We start from the raw sequence: 18878 nt of genomic DNA on the forward strand, positions 1-18878 counted from the left end.
GGCCCTCTCACTGTTGTGGCCTCTCCCGTTGCGAAGCACAGGCTCCGGATGCGTAGGCTCAGTGGCCATGGCTCACGGGCCAAGCCACTCCGCGGCACGTGGGATCCTCCCAAACCGGGGCACGAACCCACGTCCCCTGCATCGGCAGGCAGACTCTCAACCACTGCGCCACCAGGGGAACCCCCCAACAATAATTTCTTGATATTGCTCCTTTGCTCTTGCTGTTACCCACACCTAGGACGCCCTCCCTCCTGCACCCCTGCCTCCTACCCAACATGCAGGACCCACTTCACACGCCACTCCCTGTAAAGTTTTCCTGAACTGTCCTCTGGATGAAATTTCACCCTCCTTAGAATCCTGTAAGTACTCTGAACCTTACTTACTGCTACAGTTAACCCCCTTCAGATTAGTAGCTCCTCAAGGTCAAAGGCGCATCTCTTTATAGAGTGTTTAGCACATTGTGGACACTCAATAAATATTTATTGAAACTACTATGCAGGTGATATTAGTTTCCTTCCCATTCCTTTATCCCTTTATCTTCTTTCCACCTTGAGACCCCTCCCCTGAAAAAAAAAATCACCTTTACTTGTGAGATGCATTTTCTCACAACCTGTGCACTGGTACCTGCCGATTCTCAACCAGAAGGCATAGCCCTTAATCATTTGAGAACATCTTTAAAATGTTCATGCTTCACTCACCCCCATCCCCATCCTCTACACCTCAGAATTCTGAAATACCTTCTTGGTGTGTGTGCTGGAGAAGGGGGGCAGTAATAGACCCCTAGTTGGGAATCATCACCTGAGAGAACCCACGATAGGGATGGGAAAGATGGTCTGTACAGCATCCGACGGTTAGCTTTGTGGGGGGCCTGCTCACCTTGCAGTCAGCTTCTGCCTTCACCCCTCTGTAAACCTTCTCTAAAAGGTCCCCACTGATCTCGTCCTTGCTAAATACGGACGTCCCTCCTCAGCCTGCACCCTACCCCACGTTATGGCAGCATTTTACGCTATTACAGTGCATCTTTCTCAAACTTCTTACTCCCTTAGAACACTGCTTCTCTGCTCTCCAGGTACTCTTCAGATGGTCCCTTCTCAGCCTCCTTCTGCCCGTCAGTGGAAGTGGCCTCAGCATTCTGTCTCCACCCTTCTTTTAACTTTAATTCTGAGTGGCCACATCTGTTCCCTGCTGGCTCCCCTTTTCATCTATCCTAATGTCTTGGGTGTGCTCAAGTCCCTGAAATTCAGACTTAACTGGCCATCTTATATTTTTTGTTTGCTTTATCTGGCAACACTGCCTGTTTGGCACCAGTCCAAGTCCTTTATGTGTATTAACTTATTTCATCCCTACAACAATTCTGTGAGTTAGGTATTATTTTTATCCTCTTTGAGGTCCCAAGAGTGACCTGCTCTGGATCACACAGGTCATCTTTTGACCTCAGGCAGGCTGACCCCAAAGCCCTTGCTTTAACCATTTCTCCGTACGGGCTTATTCACCCAAAGCCACGCACAAAAGCCATCGAGGTGATGAGCTCTACCTTCTCTTCCTTCCTTAGAGCAGTGGCGAGAGCAGAGGCAACAGATTGGTCAAAGCTTAGCTTTCCTACACCGGTGACAACCACGGTCAGTGGAGCGTGCAGAAATTCTGCAGCCCGAGAGCCTCTGTCCCCCACAGGTTCACGGCGGCCTCTTCTGTGCTCAAGTCTGCTGATCTCATCCTTCCTCTCCTGCACAAAGAACTTCCGAACTTTCCCGGAGGGGTGGCAAGCTAAGCCAACATGTTGCTCTGTCCCTAATGAGTTTCCTTTCTTTTCTGGTAGCTTTTCTCACTGTATCGCTAATGTGACTGCGCTCGCTGTTCAGTGTTCCTTCTCCTTGGCTGAGCTCCAGCTGGGTTCTTGGCTCACCTCTTTTTTATAGACACAAGACTCTTAAGCCTCCTAATCTTGTCAGTAACTATTCCTACTATCAGTCTAATACATTTCCGTTCTCCAATTTGATAAATAACTTTCCTGATCAACACCGCCCAACACAGCAGTGATTTAAATCTGAGCTTTATGGAGATGACTCTCAAATCCAGATTTCCAGGCCAAAGTCCTCTCCAGAACTCCACCCCACATTTCCAGCTGGCTGCCCTCTTCTGGGACCCTCTGGCCGTACTTTTATTTCTACTTTAAATTACACGTAGCCATATGCAAGTGCCTTTTCTCAGGGAGCTGCTGGAGATGAGGCACTTGGAGGTGTATGAGGCCCAGTTCCTGTGCTCAAGATGGCATTCTCTCCATGTCACAGTCACTTATCTTAAGAAAGTTTTTATTGAAACATCCAAGAAGTACATTCTCTCTGTATGTAAAAAAAATACCACAGTATTTTGATACGGCAACTTAGAAAATCTATAGCTTCTAAGGATGGATTTTTATTAATGGAGACTACAAATGAATGAAGACATACCCTGAGCTTACATCATGTTTCAGGCACTTGACTATAGGTATTTTTACACAATTTTTAAATTTCGTCTCCTCAGTAGATTATTTGTCCTCCCCCCCCACCCCGCTGTCCACGACCACCCCTTCCTAAGCTTAAGATGCTAGACTTACATTGTTTCTTTCTCTTCCTAAACAGGTTGGTCAGGCCAAAGATGAACTGCTGACCAGTCAACTGATAGACCACCTTATGGGGGAGAGTGATGGCATGCCTAAGGTACTAAAAGTGTTTTCACCACTGAGATTCTCAAGTATCTTAGTTATGGTTTTACTTTATTCTGCCCTGTTTTTATCTATTATGGCTTTTGCATCATAGATGTAAAAAATTTTCTTTCTGGGTGCAGCTTTAGGTCATCTAGACAGACCCTGCATTTTAGATATTGTGTACATTCACTCTTAGAAATTGGCATTGCCCCCTGTGAAATAGCCACGCCCTTCTGGGTAACAATCCTCACCACCCACAATTTTTCTGAAATGTTATAGAGTTTTATTTATTCTAGGGACTATGAAAATGATTACTAAAACCATGAGTTAGCACTAATCCCTAAAAATCAGTGTACTTTGTTCATATTTCAGAAATTTGGGGACTTAATAAAAATCCTATTTACCGTAAAAGTAACTCACTGAAAATATAAAATAGAAATAAATCATTAAGAACATGTTTCAAAATAGGTGACTCTTGGATTTTGTGCAGAAGTTGGTCTTCTCTCAGTCCTAAGGAGGACAGACTCCTTTCAGAATGCCCCTAGAGCCTTTTTTACCACTTTTGCTTTGGTGTTTTAAGGGAATCTGCTTGTGAAGGAAACTTGAGTACAGTTGACCCTTGAACGACACGGGTGTGAACTGCACAAGTCCGCTTATACACAGATTTTTTTCAATAGTAAATACTATAGTGCTACCCAATCTCAGGTTGATTGAATCCGAGGATACAGAGGAACTGCAGATACCGAAGGGTGACTATAAATTAAACACTGATTTTCAACTGCGTGGAGGTTGGCATCCCCTAACCCCAGCATTGTTCAAGAGTCAGTTGTAAGTGATTTGGATACAAGGTGCTGGAATGTCATAGCTGGAGAGGATTGTAGCCATCCTGATCCCTGAGTCCATTTTCTGTATTTTACAGATAAAGACACTGAGACCCAGGGAGGCTAAGTTAATCTGCTAAAGGGCACAGGCCCTTAAACTGTGCCGAATCACCTCACCTTATGTCCACTTATTCTAATAATCAGCAAACCAGCATCAAGTATGTGAAATTGTTTAGAGTTAACATAGGAATGGAAAATGGGCCAAAGAAAATTTTATAGGCCACAGAAATTTATACAGGTGTAAAAATTTTTGAAATCTTGCGAAGTTGGTACATTGTATAAGAGCACCTTTCCATTTGAAGCACACGAGAGAGAACTCTCTGGACTAGGGTTAGCACGCAGACCATGGAGCCAGACCACTGTGCTTCAGATTCTGGCTCTGGAGAGGTGCTGTTGTGTTTCAGTTTCTCATCAATGAAATTAGTACAAAATCGCACCTTCCTCCCAGGGAGGGTATGAGGATTTAACGGAGTTATTACTTCTAAGGATACTTAGAATACTTACCTGGCACATATTAAACCCTGAATAAATACTTGATAAATAATTCTTTTTTTTTTTTTGCTTGCGGTACACGGGCCTCTCACTGCTGCAGCCTCTCCCATTGCGGAGCGCAGGCTCAGCAGCCATGGCCCACGGGCCCAGCCGCTCCGCAGCACATGGGATCCTCCCGGACCGGGGCACGACCCTGTGCCCCCCGCATCGGGAGGCGGACCCCCAGCCACTGCGCCACCAGGGAAGCCTGATAAATAATTCTTTATTTGTTGGCTTTAAAAAAAAAAAAAACAATTTTGGGCTTCCCTGGTGGCGCAGTGGTTGAGAATCTGCCTGCTAATGCAGGGGACAAGGGTTCAAGCCCTGGTCTGGGAGGATCCCACATGCCGCGGAGCAACTAGGCCCGTGAGCCACAACTACTGAGCCTGCGCGTCTGGAGCCTGTGCTCCGCAGCAAGAGAGGCCGCGATAGTGAAAGGCCCGCACACTGCGATGAAGAGTGGCCCCCGCTCGCCACAACTAGAGAAAGCCCTCGCACAGAAACGAAGACGCAACATAGCAAAAATAAATTAATTAATAAACTCCTACCCCCAACATCTTCTTCTTCAAAAAAAAAAATTTCAACCCTCAGTTACTGGAAAGTGAATGTGATTCTAACAGAAATGCAAAATTTTAGATGTTTCTCCCCTTAGCAAATGCAGAAAGTGATGTTTCTCTAACGGCTTGTATGTCAGGATGCCAAGTACCTGTTCCGCTTGTACATGGCCCTGAAGCAATACCGAGAAGCCGCCCGGACTGCCATCATCATTGCCAGGGAAGAGCAGTCTGCAGGTAGGTCCCCAGAAGGCATGCTTTTCTCCCCAAACAAGTAGTAGAAGCCAGCTCCAGTCCCTTCTCTGTCCATTTCTAATCTAGGATTGCTTTGAACCCACAAGGCTAGGCGGATGACCATTTCTGGGCTTCAGGGAAGTAAAATCATTCACCAGCACAGAACAGCCCCACTGAAGGCTTCTCATGTTCGGTGCCAGTTCCTCTCCTCCTCACAGTTCTGTGTCCTGGACGACGGCTTCTCTGACCTCTCCAGCCCACAGACCCCCCTGCACTTTCACTACACCTTTCCATCCCAGGTGTTTGGCCTTAACAGTATAAAACATATTACAAGGTGGAAGACGATGTGGTATTCTTATTGACCTAGTTCTTTATAACACACAGGGACTGTTTATAGAATCTCTAGAATGGTCCTGTTCATGTCTATGCTCTGTAAATACTCATTGAACAAGTCAGAATTAGTCTGACATCTTCACTAATTTTTGCAAGCTGATTCTTTTAGATGTTCATGAACATGGAATACAATTTTGGAAAATATGGAATTAAACGTCATTCTTTATTACTTAGTAACTTAATAAGATGATTAACAAAATCCACCTGTAAAATGGTGGCCCATAGAAAGTCCTCAGATTTCATCCTTTGCAGTAATGTCATCTTACCACCTCTTTTCAAGGAAACTATCGGAATGCACATGACGTTCTCTTCAGCATGTATGCAGAACTTAAATCTCAGAAGATCAAAATTCCCTCTGAGATGGCCACCAACCTCATGATTCTGCACAGTTACATACTAGTGAAGGTGAGGCCCTTTGAGTGACTTGGGACACAATCTGCCAGGTGCGCTAATCACCTGAAGGGCTTTCCTTCTGGGCACCTCTCCATTGGATTAGAGCCATTTCCTAGATCTCTGTAGCGTTAACCGAAAAAGCAAGATACAGAATAATTATACAACATGCTGCCTTTTGTGTACCAGAAGGCAGAAATATATATATTTTTTTTCATTGCAAATAAAATTAGAAATATACTTTTAAAAAAAGCCTAAGAAAAATAGTTTCCTAAAGGGATCAAGGCATGGGGCAGAGGAGGCGTGGCAACAAACCCAGTCAGGGGAGAAGAGGGAGAACAGTTTTCTCCATATGGTACATCTTTTTATACTGTTTTGATTTTGAAGCATATAAGTGTATTACTTGATCAAAAAAAGATTTACAGAAAACATTTTTAACCAGAGCTTCCTAAGTTTATTAATTCTAGGATAGTGGATTTTATACAATTCCACTGTGTTTTGATACTATTTAATTTTCATCTGAATATAAAATATTCACTGAGAAAATTTAGAGAATACAGAAAAGTATAATGAAAAAATAACTTGCCCCCTTTAAATCCATCACCAGATATAACAGTTGTTAACACTGTGTTGTATATATCCTCCATATTTCTAAAATACATGTGTGCACCCTTTTTTTTTACATTAGGAATATATTTATGTCCATAAAAATCACTGATATTTTTTAATCAGTGATTTTCAATAAAAACAAAATAGAACATGCAAACCTGAAATACTTCTATTTATAATTTACATAAATGTTATGTGTGTGTGTATATATATATATATATATACACACACACACACACATATTTATATACAGACACATATCTTTGTAAAAATACAGGTAGATGCCAACTTACATACTTTTCCAATTTTTCATTTATGTCAAAGTACATCTTCCCATATTAATGCTAAGTTGGTTTTCGGGCCAGACCACAAGAGCTTATGCAATTTTGAAGCTTTCTAGGTTACAGCAATCACATTATGAATGGCTTTCTAGGTTACAGCAATCACGTTATGAATGGCTTAGATCCATAACATTATTATGGTCCATAACAGCACTGCCCAATAGAACTTTCTGCAATGCTAGACGTGTTCTGTATCCACTAGCCTGGCTGTGGAGCACTTGAAATACAGATAGTGCAACTGATAAACTGAACTTTAAATTTTATATAATCTTAATTTTTATTTAACTAGCCACATGTGACTAGTGGCTACCATTTTAGGCCCCATAGGTCTATAGTCCTGATTGTAAGAGAAAACTTAGAATTCCAACTTGAAACCACCAGGAGTGCATTTCCCTTCGGAGCCGCATGGGGTCCCTTCTCTCGTACAGAAAGGAATAGAAAGGGGGAGGGAGGACTTTCTCAGCTTCAGACATCAGTGCTGGTGCCAATGTGCTAGGGGCACAGAATCCAGCCTTTAGGGGTGGAGGGGAGGATAGAAACAAGTTAGTGGAAGATGGGAACAAAAATAGGGATTGCTGTAAGAAGCCCTCCAGGACCAGGGCTTTCTTCCACCAAAAGCCATAGGGATGGTTCTCGAGTCTTTTTCTTTTCCTCCGGCCCCAAGAGCTGGCCCATCACTTCCACTGGACCAGACATCCTCTTCCCCATGTGACTTTTCCCCTCTGCTCTAGTCTCTTATTCAAGCACCAGATATTTTCAAGATTTTTAACTGCTTGTGGTATCAAAAGGGAAACTATTAGACCTTATCAAATAAGAATTGATGTAAAAATGTCACAGCCCTCTTTGACACAAAGGACTGGAGAAAGTCAGCCACATTTCAGGAGAAATGGAGACTTGGCTTTGGTGGATGCTTCCTCCCCAGAGCTGAGACAGGGACTTTGGCTGAAGGACAGCCTGGGGCCTTTGCACATGGGTGGCTGAGCCAGGCAGTCTGAGGCCCAGGGAGTCAGTGGAGGGTGACTTTAGATTCAGTTAATATTTATGAATTACATTGCAGTGCTCAGTAAATTATACCATCATCCACATGCTTAGACCGGATGGATGTTATGCCTGGGAGTTATTCTGTACTCACCCTTCACCTTCTCACCAGATATCATCAGTTCTGACTCCTCGTCTGTCTACTTCTCTCCATCCCCACTGCCTGCCCTCTGTGGACCGCCTCCTCTCACTGGACGACAGCAGTGACATTGTGGTCTGGCCCTGCCGACTCCCCAGCCTCATGTCATCCTAAGTGGACACCCTCCTTTCATCACAGATCCCACTCGTACTTACCTAAGCTCAGGCCCCTCCAGCCATCGTTGCCCCTTCCCTTACACAGGCAGCGCCCTCTTCTTATAACAACTCATCCTTTCTCCTGCCTAACTCATAACTCAGCTTTCAGGTCTCACAACAACTTGTTAGTCCCCCCATAATGGCCAGTGAGATGGACCAAGGATTTGAACTCATGTCGAGTGGTCTCAGGCAAAGTAGAAAGCTGAGTGTAGAGTAGGAGTGAGGCCAGTGAGGCCAGGGGGCCAGGTAGCAGCTGCTGGAAGGAGGATAAGTAAGGGAGAAACCCCAAGTGACATTAAAGTAAGGCTGCAAGGAGCCCGTGACCACCCGTTCAGGGTCACAATCAAGGAGTTGTTTATTTGGGTGAATGAAACATGGATTAGTGTTAATCAAAGTCTCTAAGAAGAGTAAAATTTATCATTTATTTCAGATTCACGTTAAAAATGGAGATCATATGAAAGGGGCACGTATGCTTATCCGGGTGGCCAACAACATCAGCAAATTTCCGTCACGTGAGTACTGAGAGGAGCCTGTTGTCCCCATGTCTGCCTGCCTGTAGCACGCCAAGATCATCCTCACGGACTCTGCCAGCCGCTGTTCTCTACACGTAGTAACTCATTTGATCCTCATAACAACCCCATGAAGTGGTGTAACCGGCGTCTGTCCCCAAGACCACCCCCAGGCGTGATAATTCACGAGGGGGATTCACATAACTCAACATATAGTAGTGCTAAAGCTAAGATTTACTACAGGGAAAGGATACAAAGCAAAATCGGCAGAGGGGAAAGGTGCGGGGGCTGGGGGGCCGGAGGTCAGGGGCGAGCGTCCACAGCCCCCCTGCCACCCCCCCACCCAGTGAAGTCACACTGGACACACTCAGTACCTCCGGGCAGCACGTGGAAGGTGGTGTCTACCAGGGTGCTTGTGAGAGACTCGGTACCCAGGGGTGGTCTTGGGGAGCTGGCCACGTCAGCACCCGGTTTGGCACGTACCAAATTTTCAGACTCCCAGAAAGCAGGTACTCCGCATAAACCCTATTGTTTGTACAAAAAGGTCAGGCACAGGCAGCCACTCTTCTCAGTTCTGGAAATGGCGGGAACTCTCCCAAAATCCCAGATCCCAGATCCCAGTTTCAGGCAGATCCTTCTAAGGAAAACAGTCTCAAGATTGCACACAAGTGGCCTACTGTTATTTTCCCTATTTTACAGATAAGCAAACTGGGGCAAAAGAAGTGAGGTAACACTTGCCCAAGACCATACTGTCAGCCAGTAAGTCTGACTCTGTGTTCTCAACCACTGTAGACCATTGCCTCTGAAAAAGGTCCCAGTATTCTAAAAGACTTGTCATTATAACATTTTTCAGTGATTAGATTTTGTCACATTGTCACATGACAGGGTCAACAAACGTTTGCTGTAAAGGGTCAGATGTCGAATGTTCGGGGCTTTGTGGGCCACATGGTCTCTGTTGCAACTATTCAACTCTGCCGTTTTGGCGTGACCCATACATAAATGGATGAGCATGGCTGTATTCCAACAGAACTTTATTCTTTTGGACACTAAAATTTGAAGCTCATAAACCTTTCACGTGTCACAAAATATTCTTCTCCTTTTGATTCTTTTTCCAGTCGTTTAAGAATGTAAAAGTCTTTCTTAGCAAATGGGCCATACAGAAACAGAGGGCCAGATTTAGCTCACAGGTCATAATTCACCAACCCCTGTTCTCTAAATGTGTTCTTTTTGGTTACATAAAAAAGACTAAAATAATTGTGCACCATGCTGGCAAAGGGTATGATGGGACAGGCATTCTCATGACTGCTGGTGGGATGGAATGGACATTGTTGTGGCCTTTCTAGAAAGCAGTTTGGCAGTTTGTGCTAGGAGTATTTTTTCTTTAAAGTCACGATCTTTGAGCCAGTAATTTGACTTTTAGGTATCTGTCCTGAAGAAACAGGTGCACGCAGAGAGGTTAGTGCATGAAATTGTTAATCTCCCCACCCATTCATCAGCAGTCCTGTCAAATGCAAAACTCTCTCAGAGGCGGGGAAGGACGCACGCAAAAGGTTACCTCAAGGGAGTGTGGGTCCTGGTGTTACAGGCAAAACGCAGTATAATCAGGGGAAAGACATTGTGGTGAGCAGTTACCTGACTCCACTGCCGTGCCCTTTCCTCGTTAAACAGTCCACGTCTGGTTGTCAGAAAAAGCAAATTTAGAGAGGTGCAATCCTGGCATCACGCCAGTAGAGGCAACGTGCTCTTTCTGCTCCTCCGTTTGCGTTGCAGACATCGTGCCGATCCTGACGTCTACCGTGATCGAGTGTCACAGGGCTGGCCTGAAGAACTCTGCCTTCAGCTTTGCAGCCATGTTGATGAGGCCCGAGTACCGCAACAGGATAGATGTCAAGTACAAAAAGAAGATCGAGGCAATGGTCAGGTAGGCGGCGACAGCTGGCTCTACCATCTAATCGCATTTCACAAGTGTATCTTTCAGAACGTAGCTGCTATGATGTGGGCTCAACAAGAACACAGATTGGGGGTAGCAATTAGGATTGTACTCAGCTGACAGCACCTGGAAACCCAACGACGGCTTTATCTGATTTATGTGACTCACGCACAAGGCACTGTAGCCCAGGGCTGGTGGTGCCATATCCCGATGTAACCAAGGACCGATCCCTCTGCCTTTTGGCTTTACCATCCAGAGCACAGAGGTTTCCTCCTCGTGGCTGCACAGTGGTGGTTGTCATGGTGGGGTGGCATCATGTACCCCATTCAACGCAGAAAGAAGGAGGGAAATTAAAAGATGAAAAGGTCTTTTGCCTTTTTAGTTAGGAAGGACACCACCCCCAGGACTTGCATTTACATCTCACCACTCAGCCACGTGGCTACCTGTAGCTGAAAAGCATACTGCTGAGTAAAAACCAAGTTCTGTTGGCAAGGAAGAAGGAAAAGATGGCTATTAGGGAGGCAGCAAACAGCGTGTCTGCCACAGACAAAGAGTGGATATTTCTCAGTTTAAGAAACTTGGTAATTATACCGCCTATTGCCACGAGACTTCATTTCGAAATCCTGTGTAGCTCCAAAGGCACATAAGGCATATCCTCACTTCAGAAAGCCTGGTTTTCAACAGGAAAACTAGGAGAAAGTAGCACTCATCTTTACAAAAGGAAAAATTAACTGCAATCCTGTAGTAGTTCTGTACTACCACTTGTTCATAGCGATGACATCTGGGGTACCTGTTAGTCCCATTTTGACCAGGGAACTCAGGTGTACCCGAATCTTGACCCAGAACTCTCTCATCTCAGCCAAGGGAGATGGCTACACCAGTAATAGCAAAGGGAAGCAAATACTACTTATTGTAGTTATTGTTAACTGGGCTCATGGCAGAGAACTCTAACCTGGATAGGGGCTACATGGAACACTCCCTTTTTTTTTTCAAAGCTGATAAGCCTAAGCAGCTTCAGACCAAATCAGTCTGACCCAGCGTACCTGCCATCAGGAAGAGTGAGGTGGGGAGAAAAAGCTAGAGCACATTTATCCCCCAGTTTCGAGCCACACCAGCCTAGGTGCCAGCTTGAAGGGGCGCTGGTTATTCTCTCCCCGCGCAAGAGTACTCTTAGCTATGAGGTCTAATACGGTATCTGCTGGCTGCATGTGGCTATTTAAATTTAAATTAATTAAAAGTGAATAAAATGTAAAACTTAGTTCCTCACGCTATCCATATTTCAAGTGCTCTGAGCTCCATGTGGCTCATGGCTACCGAATTAGAACAGTGCCATTGTCACAGAAAGTTGTGCTGCACAGCCCTGGACAGCCTTTACGACTGCCGTACACAAAGGGAAAGACAGAGAAGCAGCAAGCTCACTACTCCAGTGGCAAGGAAGACACGAGACAGCCAGACCCACCCGTGTTTTCTCCCACATAATGTGCTGTGAGCTCCAGCTCCCAGAGGTGGCCATGGAATGCTAGCCTGAGCAGTCCTCATTCCTCTCCTTCCTCTGTGAGCCGGAGCGTGTATCTCTAGTCTCAGAGTCTGACTATGAAGAAGTAGGTGCATTTCATGTGATTCTTCCTCACAGGAGACCTGACACATCCGAGACAGAAGAGGCCACAACCCCGTGTCCATTCTGCGAATTTCTTCTCCCAGAGTGTGAACTCCTCTGTCCTGGATGTAAAAATAACATCCCATATTGCATTGCAACAGTAAGTTTCTTTATCATCATTTCCCTTTCTTTGCATATATATCTATAGCCCATTTGAATACTTGTGTGTCAGTACTTTCTTCACTTCTGAAATAATCTTATCCCTCAAATTTCCTGCAACATTTAGCATACAATTTCATGGTCAACAAAGTTGAAAGTTATATTCAAGGCACATAATAATCTAAGTGAGTATCAGGAAGGCACTCTGGGGCAGGAGAGCACACACTTGGGGATCAGATGGTCCTAGGCTTAGATCGTCTTTCTGCCACTTACTGGTTACATAACCTGGTGCGATTTGCTTTTACCTTGCTAGGTCCATCAGTTAACAGTACCTGCCTATTGAGGTAAACTGCAGGTTGACGAGAGGACATCTTTGAAGCCTTAGTACAATTCCCGGCATGCTGTAGCACTTAATAAGTGATGGCTTTTATTGTACACTTTAATATTAAGACCTATTATTAGAAAATTTTAAAATAGATTATTTGTTCATCACTAGGCTAATGTAAGCTTTATTTTAAAGGAAAATAAATCTAGGTAATGTCACAATATTGAAGATTATTCTCTTTATACATGAATCTGATAAATTTGGCTTTAATCCTTTTGATGCCATTTCTTTCTAATTACCCACCTATGTGAAATATCAATAATTTCATAATTTAGAGGTCTCTCTGGCTTTTAACTGTAACCATGCATTGTAATTGAATAATGGGGGGGAGTTTTAAAAATAAAGATGAATTTTATTCTTCAACGTACTGTTTCCAGGGTCGACATATGTTAAAGGATGATTGGACGGTGTGTCCACATTGCGACTTCCCTGCACTGTATTCAGAATTCAAGATGTAAGTGTGCAACATTTCACTCAGCCATACAGATTTATCGAATAATAGGCCTTTTATTCAACCACTTTTATACTGAGGTCTCTTTATTTGTTCGTGTTCTTAAAAATCTCTAAAGACTCAAATTGGCTTCTTGGGAGAACCTTCTGTGATCTTTGAGAACATTTTCCTTAAAGGGGATTTTGCATGAGACTGAATATTCCTAATTCTTAAGTCTCATGATGAACATGTACTAAGAAGTAGAAAGGAATAGTTGGTTTTCACATCACAATAACCCAAAAGTAAAGGAATATTTAATCTACTCTGTCTTTCCCTCTGCAAACAGCATGTTAAACACTGAAAGCACATGTCCTATGTGTTCAGAAAGATTAAACTTGGCTCAGCTGAAAAAAATCTCAGACTGTACCCAGTACCTGCGGACAGAAGTGGAGCAGTGAGTGGCATGTGCAGGTAAGTGCCAGACCACCCACTTACCTTCCCAGGGCATGAGATCCACAGGGTGGACACAGCGTTACAGTGTGTTTTGCCATTGCCTCCTTTTTGTGCATCATGTAACTTGTCAGATTTGAACGAACAAAACCTGTCAGATTTGAAACAAACCTTTGATGTACTTTAAAAAAAAGCTAAAACGCAGGTTGTACAGTCTCCATGGTGACAAAGGTTATTTGGCCAAGCAGCATCATGGATTCCAACCAAAACGTATATTATCAAATCACATGGGCTTCTTTTTAACCAGTCCATTAAAACTGTAGCTAGCTATTAACAGTGGGGTTTTGAGTTCTATAATTCAGGAGAATATATTGTAAAAATGTTTGCTTCCAGAGGCTTGAAAAATCCCCATTTTTCTTTCCAAGTGTCATTTTTGTTGCATGGAAGCAGCACAATACCCCTTCCACTCTCACTCCATTGGCAAGAATTTACTCATAGGGCCACACATACTACAAGGGGAGGCAGGGAAACGTAGTCTCCAGGTGGAAAGCCAAAAGCCCCTGCCAAAAACTCTTTAATTTTAAGATTCTTTAATTAAAAGGAAAAAGTAAGATTAGTACCTGACACAGCACTAAACATAGTTAAAACGGAACCCTAGGTTTTCACACGAAACCTGTTCTCGCAATCTTCACTCCATCAGTAAACAGCAGCTCCATCCTACCAGCTGATCAGGAGGGAAATGTGGACACCACCAATCCCCCAGTCCCTGGGCAAGTCCTCTCAGTCCCCCTCCAGTGTATCTGGTTCCCTTCCTCAGGGGGACTTTTTATTGCACCTGCAAAAATAAAGAGCCTAAAAGACTCGACATGAACTGCCCCAGCCTCCTCCTCTGCTCACTACGCTGCAGCCCCACTGGCCTCTTGGCTGTTCCTTGGACTCCAAACTGCTTTCTGTAGCACCTGCAGTCTCTCACATTCCTGCCAGCAGCACCCAAGGGTTCTAGTTTTCCCATATCCTCACCAACACTTGCTGTTGTCTGCATGCTTGATTATAACCATCCTAGTAGGTGTGGAGTAGTATCGCATTGTGGTTGATGTGCATTTTCCCTAATGGTAACGATGTTGAGCATCTTTTCACATGCTTGTCGGCCATTTGTATATCTTTAACTTTAGAGAACTGTCTTCAAGTCCTTTACCCATTTTTTTAACTGGGTATTTTGTCTTTTTATCAAGTTGTAAGAACCCTTAATATATTCTAGGTACAAGTCCTCTATCAGATACATGACGTGCAAATATCCTATTCTGTGGAAGTATTTTTTTACTTTCTTCATAGCATCCTTTGATGTACAAGTTTTTATTATTTTGATGAAATCCAATTTATTTTTTTTCCTTTGGCTGCTTGTGTTCTTGGTGTCATGTCTAAGAAACCACTGCTTAACCCAGCGTCACAAAGATTGACACTTATGTTTCATTCTAAGAGTTCTATAGTTGCTGCTCTTATACTTAACGTCTTTGATCCATTTAATTTTTGTGTATGATGTGAGGTAGGGACCCAATTTTCTTTTGTGTGTGGATGACCAGGTGTCTCAGCACCATTTGTTGAAAAGACTGTTCCTTTCCTATTATTACTGGGTATTGTCTTATTATTATTGTTACAAAGGTTCTTTATTTGTATATTCTAGATCTAAATCTTAGTCAGATTTATTTTGCCGATATTTTCTCCCACTCTGTGGCTTCCCACTTCTTTTTCTTAATGGTCTTTTTTTTTTGGAATATAGTTGATTTATCAATACACTCTTGTGTTAGTTTCAGGTGTACAGCAAAGTGAATCAGTTATACATATATCTTAATGGTCTTTTGATGAGCAGATTTTGATTCTGATGAATTATAATTTACCAATGTTTCATTTTATTATTACTTTTATTACTTTCTGTGTCTAAGAAACTTTTTGCCTACTCAAAAGTCAGGAGCATATTCGCCTATGTTTTCTTCTAGAAGCTCCGGGTCTGTGATCCATCTTGAAGTTATTTTTGTTTACAGTATGAGGTGAGGATTGAGATTCGTTTCCCTCTCAAGTAGATATCCAGTCTTCCAACACCATTTGTTGAAAAGTCTTTCCTTTCCCCATTGAACTGCTTGCATGCCTTTGTTGAAAATCAGCTGGGTTTTAAATATGGGTCTACTTCTGGACCCTCTCTTCTTTCCCATTGCTCTATTTGTCCCCTATTTTTATACTATACTGTCTTCATTACTGTGACGTTATAGTGTATCTTAAAGCCAGGTATTGTGGATCCTGCAACTTTGTCATTTTTTTCCAAGACTGGTTTTTTTGTTTTTGTTTTTTTTTTGCGGTACGTGGGCCTCTCACTGTTGTGGCCTCTCCCATTGCAGAGCACAGGCTCCGGACGCGCAGGTCCAGCGGCCGTGGCTCATGGGCCCAGCCGCTCCGTGGCACGTGGGATCTTCCCGGACCGGGGCACGAACCCACATCCCCTGCATCGGCAGGCGGACTCTCAACCACTGTGCCACCAGGGAAGCCCCCACCAAGACTGTTTTGACTACTCTTACTTCTCTCCATTTCTCTCTAAAATTTTAGAATCAGCTTGTCAAATTCTGTTTTAAAATCTTGCTCAAATTACAATTGGGATATGTTTTTCTGTTGCCACATAACATATTATCACATATTTAGCATCTTAAAACAATATACATTTAATATTTCACAACTTTTTTTTGAGGTATAATTATCACCTTGTATTAGTTTTAGGTGTACAACATAATGATTTGATATATGTTTATACTGTGAAATGATTACCACAGTAATTTAGTTAACATCCATCACCACACAGTTACAATTTTTTTTTTAATTGAGAACTTTTAACACCTATTCTCTTAGCAACTTCCAGGTATACAGTGTTGTTAACTATGATGGCCATGCTGTATATTACATCCCCAGGACTTACTTGTAACTGGAATTTTATACCTTTCGACCACCTTCATTCTGCCCACCCCCACCCTCTGGCAACCAACAAATTGTTCTGTATCTATGAGTTCAGTGGGGTTTTTTTTTTTAATTAAACATGTAAGTGAGATCATATAGTATCTGTCTTTCTCTTATTTCATTTAGCATAATGTCCTCAAGGTCCATCCATTGTTGTCGCAAATGGCAGTATTTCCTTCTTCTTTATATGTATATACACGTGTACACATATGTACCACATATTCTTTATCCAGTGCCATTTTCTTTATCCAGTATTAGTGGACACTTAGGTCATTTCCATGTCTTGGCTATTGTAAATAATGCTGTAATGAACAATGGGGTGCAGATACCTTTTCAAGATAGTGATTTTGTTTCCTTCAGATAAATGCACAGAAGTAGAATTGCTGGAACATATGGTAGTTCTATTTTTAACTTTTTGAGGAATCTCTGTAGCGTTTTCCATAATGGCTGCATCAATTTACATGCCCACCAACAGTGCACGATGGATACCTTTTCTCCATATCCTTGCCAAGACTTGTTATTTTTTGTCATTTTGACAATAGCCATTCTAACAGGTGTGAGGTGATATCTCATCATGGTTTTGATTTGCATTTCCCTGATTAGTGATGCTGAGCACCTTTTCATGTACATATTGACCGTATGTATGTTTTCTTTGGAAAATGTCTATTCAGAGCCTTTGCCCATTTTTTTGATTGGATTTTTTTTTCTATTGAGTTGTATGAGTTCTTTATATATTTTGTATATTAACCCAAATTATCAGATATATGATTTGCAAATATTTCTCCCATTCCATAGGTTGCCTTTTCATTTTGTTGATGGAAATTTTTTAGATTGATGTCATCTTACTTGTTTATATTTGCTTTGTTGCCTTTGCTTTTGGTGTCCCATACAAAATACATTGCCAAGACCAATGTCAGGGAGCTTACTCCCTATGGTTTCGTCTAAGAGTTTTATGTTGTCAGGCCTTATGTTCAAGACTTTAATCTATTTTGAGTTAATTTTTGTGTATGGTGTAAGATAGTGATCCAGTTTCATTCTTTTGCATGTGGCTGTCCAGTTTCCCCAACACCATTTATTTAAGAGACTGCCTTTCCCCATTGTATATTCTTGGCTTCTTTGTCATAAATTGACCATATATGCACAGGTTTATTTCTGGGCTCTCTATTCTGTTCCATTAATCTGTGTGTCTGTTTTTATACCGATACCATACTGTTTTGATTACTATAGCTGCATAATATAGTTTGAAATCAGGAAGTGTGGTGCTTCCAGCTTTGTTCTTTCTCAACATTGCTTTCTGGCTGTTCATTGTCTTTGTCGTTCCATACAAACACGAGGATTGTTTGTTCTATTTCTGTGAAAAATGCCATTAGAAATTGATAGGAATTGCATTGAATCTGTAGATTGCTTTGGGTAGTGTGGACACTATAACAGTTCTTCCAATCCATAAGCATAGAAAATCTTTCCATTTATTTATATCTAGAGTTTCTTTCATCAGTGTCTTATGATTTTTCAGTGCACAGGTCTTTCATCTCCTTGGTTAAATTCATTCCAAGGTATTGTATTCTTTTTGATGCAATTGTAAATAAGATTGTTTTCTTAATTTCTCTGATAGTTAATTATTAGATACAATAGATTTTTGTATATTGATTTTGTATCCTGCAATTTTGCTGAATTAGTTCTAACAGCTTTTTTGGTGGTCTTCAGGGTTCCCTATATATAATATGTCATCTGCAAACAGTGACAGTTTAACTTATTCCTTTCCTATCTGAATGCCTTTTATTTCTTTTTCTTGCCTAAAGGCAAGGGTGACATCCTTGTCTTATTCCTGATCTTCGAGGAAAAGCTTTCAGCTTTTCACCATTGAGTGTGATAGCTGTGGGTTTGTCCTATATGGCCTTTATGATGTTGAGGTATGTTCCCTCTATACCCACTTTTGTGAAAGTTTTTATCATGAGCAGATGTTGAATTTTGTCAGATGCTTTTTCTGTATCAAGATGATCATATGATTTTTATCCTTCATTTAATGTGGTGTATCATCTTGATTGATTTCTGGATGTTGGACTATCCTTGCATTACTCCAATAAATCCCACTTGATTGTGGTGTGTGATTCCTTTAATGTATTATTGAATTCAGTTTGCTAATATTTTGTTGAGGGTTTTTGCAACTATGTTCATCAGAGATATTGGCCTGTAATTTTCTTTCTTGTAGTTTGTCTGGTTTTGGTATCAGAGTAACGCTGGCCTCATGGAATGAGTTTGGAAGTGTTTCCTCTTCTATTTTTTGGAAAAGTCTGAGAAGAATTGGTATTAATTCTTCTCTAAGTGTTTGGTAGAATTAACCAGTGAAGCCATCTGGCCCTGGATTTTTGTCAGGTTGTTTTTGATTACTGATTCAATCTCCTTGATAGTAATTGGTCTAATTTTCTATTTCTTCATGGTTCAGTATTAGAAGGTTGCATGTTTCTAGCAATTT

At 42.2% G+C, this 18878-nt stretch overlaps 1 protein-coding gene across 2 annotated transcripts in view; it reads left to right on the plus strand.

Annotated features, from left to right (window-relative positions):
* The window catches only part of WDR19 (WD repeat domain 19), an 88439-nt gene that overhangs the window by 66599 nt on the left and 2962 nt on the right, over nt 1–18878 (plus strand). For both annotated transcript variants that reach the window (XM_007449415.1, XM_007449416.1), the window contains 8 exons: nt 2619–2696; nt 4790–4886; nt 5557–5681; nt 8379–8460; nt 10228–10378; nt 12021–12144; nt 12906–12982; nt 13305–13429. In XM_007449415.1, the coding sequence (XP_007449477.1) occupies nt 2619–2696; nt 4790–4886; nt 5557–5681; nt 8379–8460; nt 10228–10378; nt 12021–12144; nt 12906–12982; nt 13305–13416 (846 nt within the window). In that variant the 3' untranslated portion in view covers nt 13417–13429. The remainder of the gene's footprint in view (nt 1–2618; nt 2697–4789; nt 4887–5556; nt 5682–8378; nt 8461–10227; nt 10379–12020; nt 12145–12905; nt 12983–13304; nt 13430–18878) is intronic.

This window comes from Lipotes vexillifer, unplaced genomic scaffold, assembly GCF_000442215.2.
Source record: "Lipotes vexillifer unplaced genomic scaffold, Lipotes_vexillifer_v1.1 scaffold153, whole genome shotgun sequence".
Taxonomy (NCBI): domain Eukaryota; kingdom Metazoa; phylum Chordata; class Mammalia; order Artiodactyla; family Lipotidae; genus Lipotes; species Lipotes vexillifer.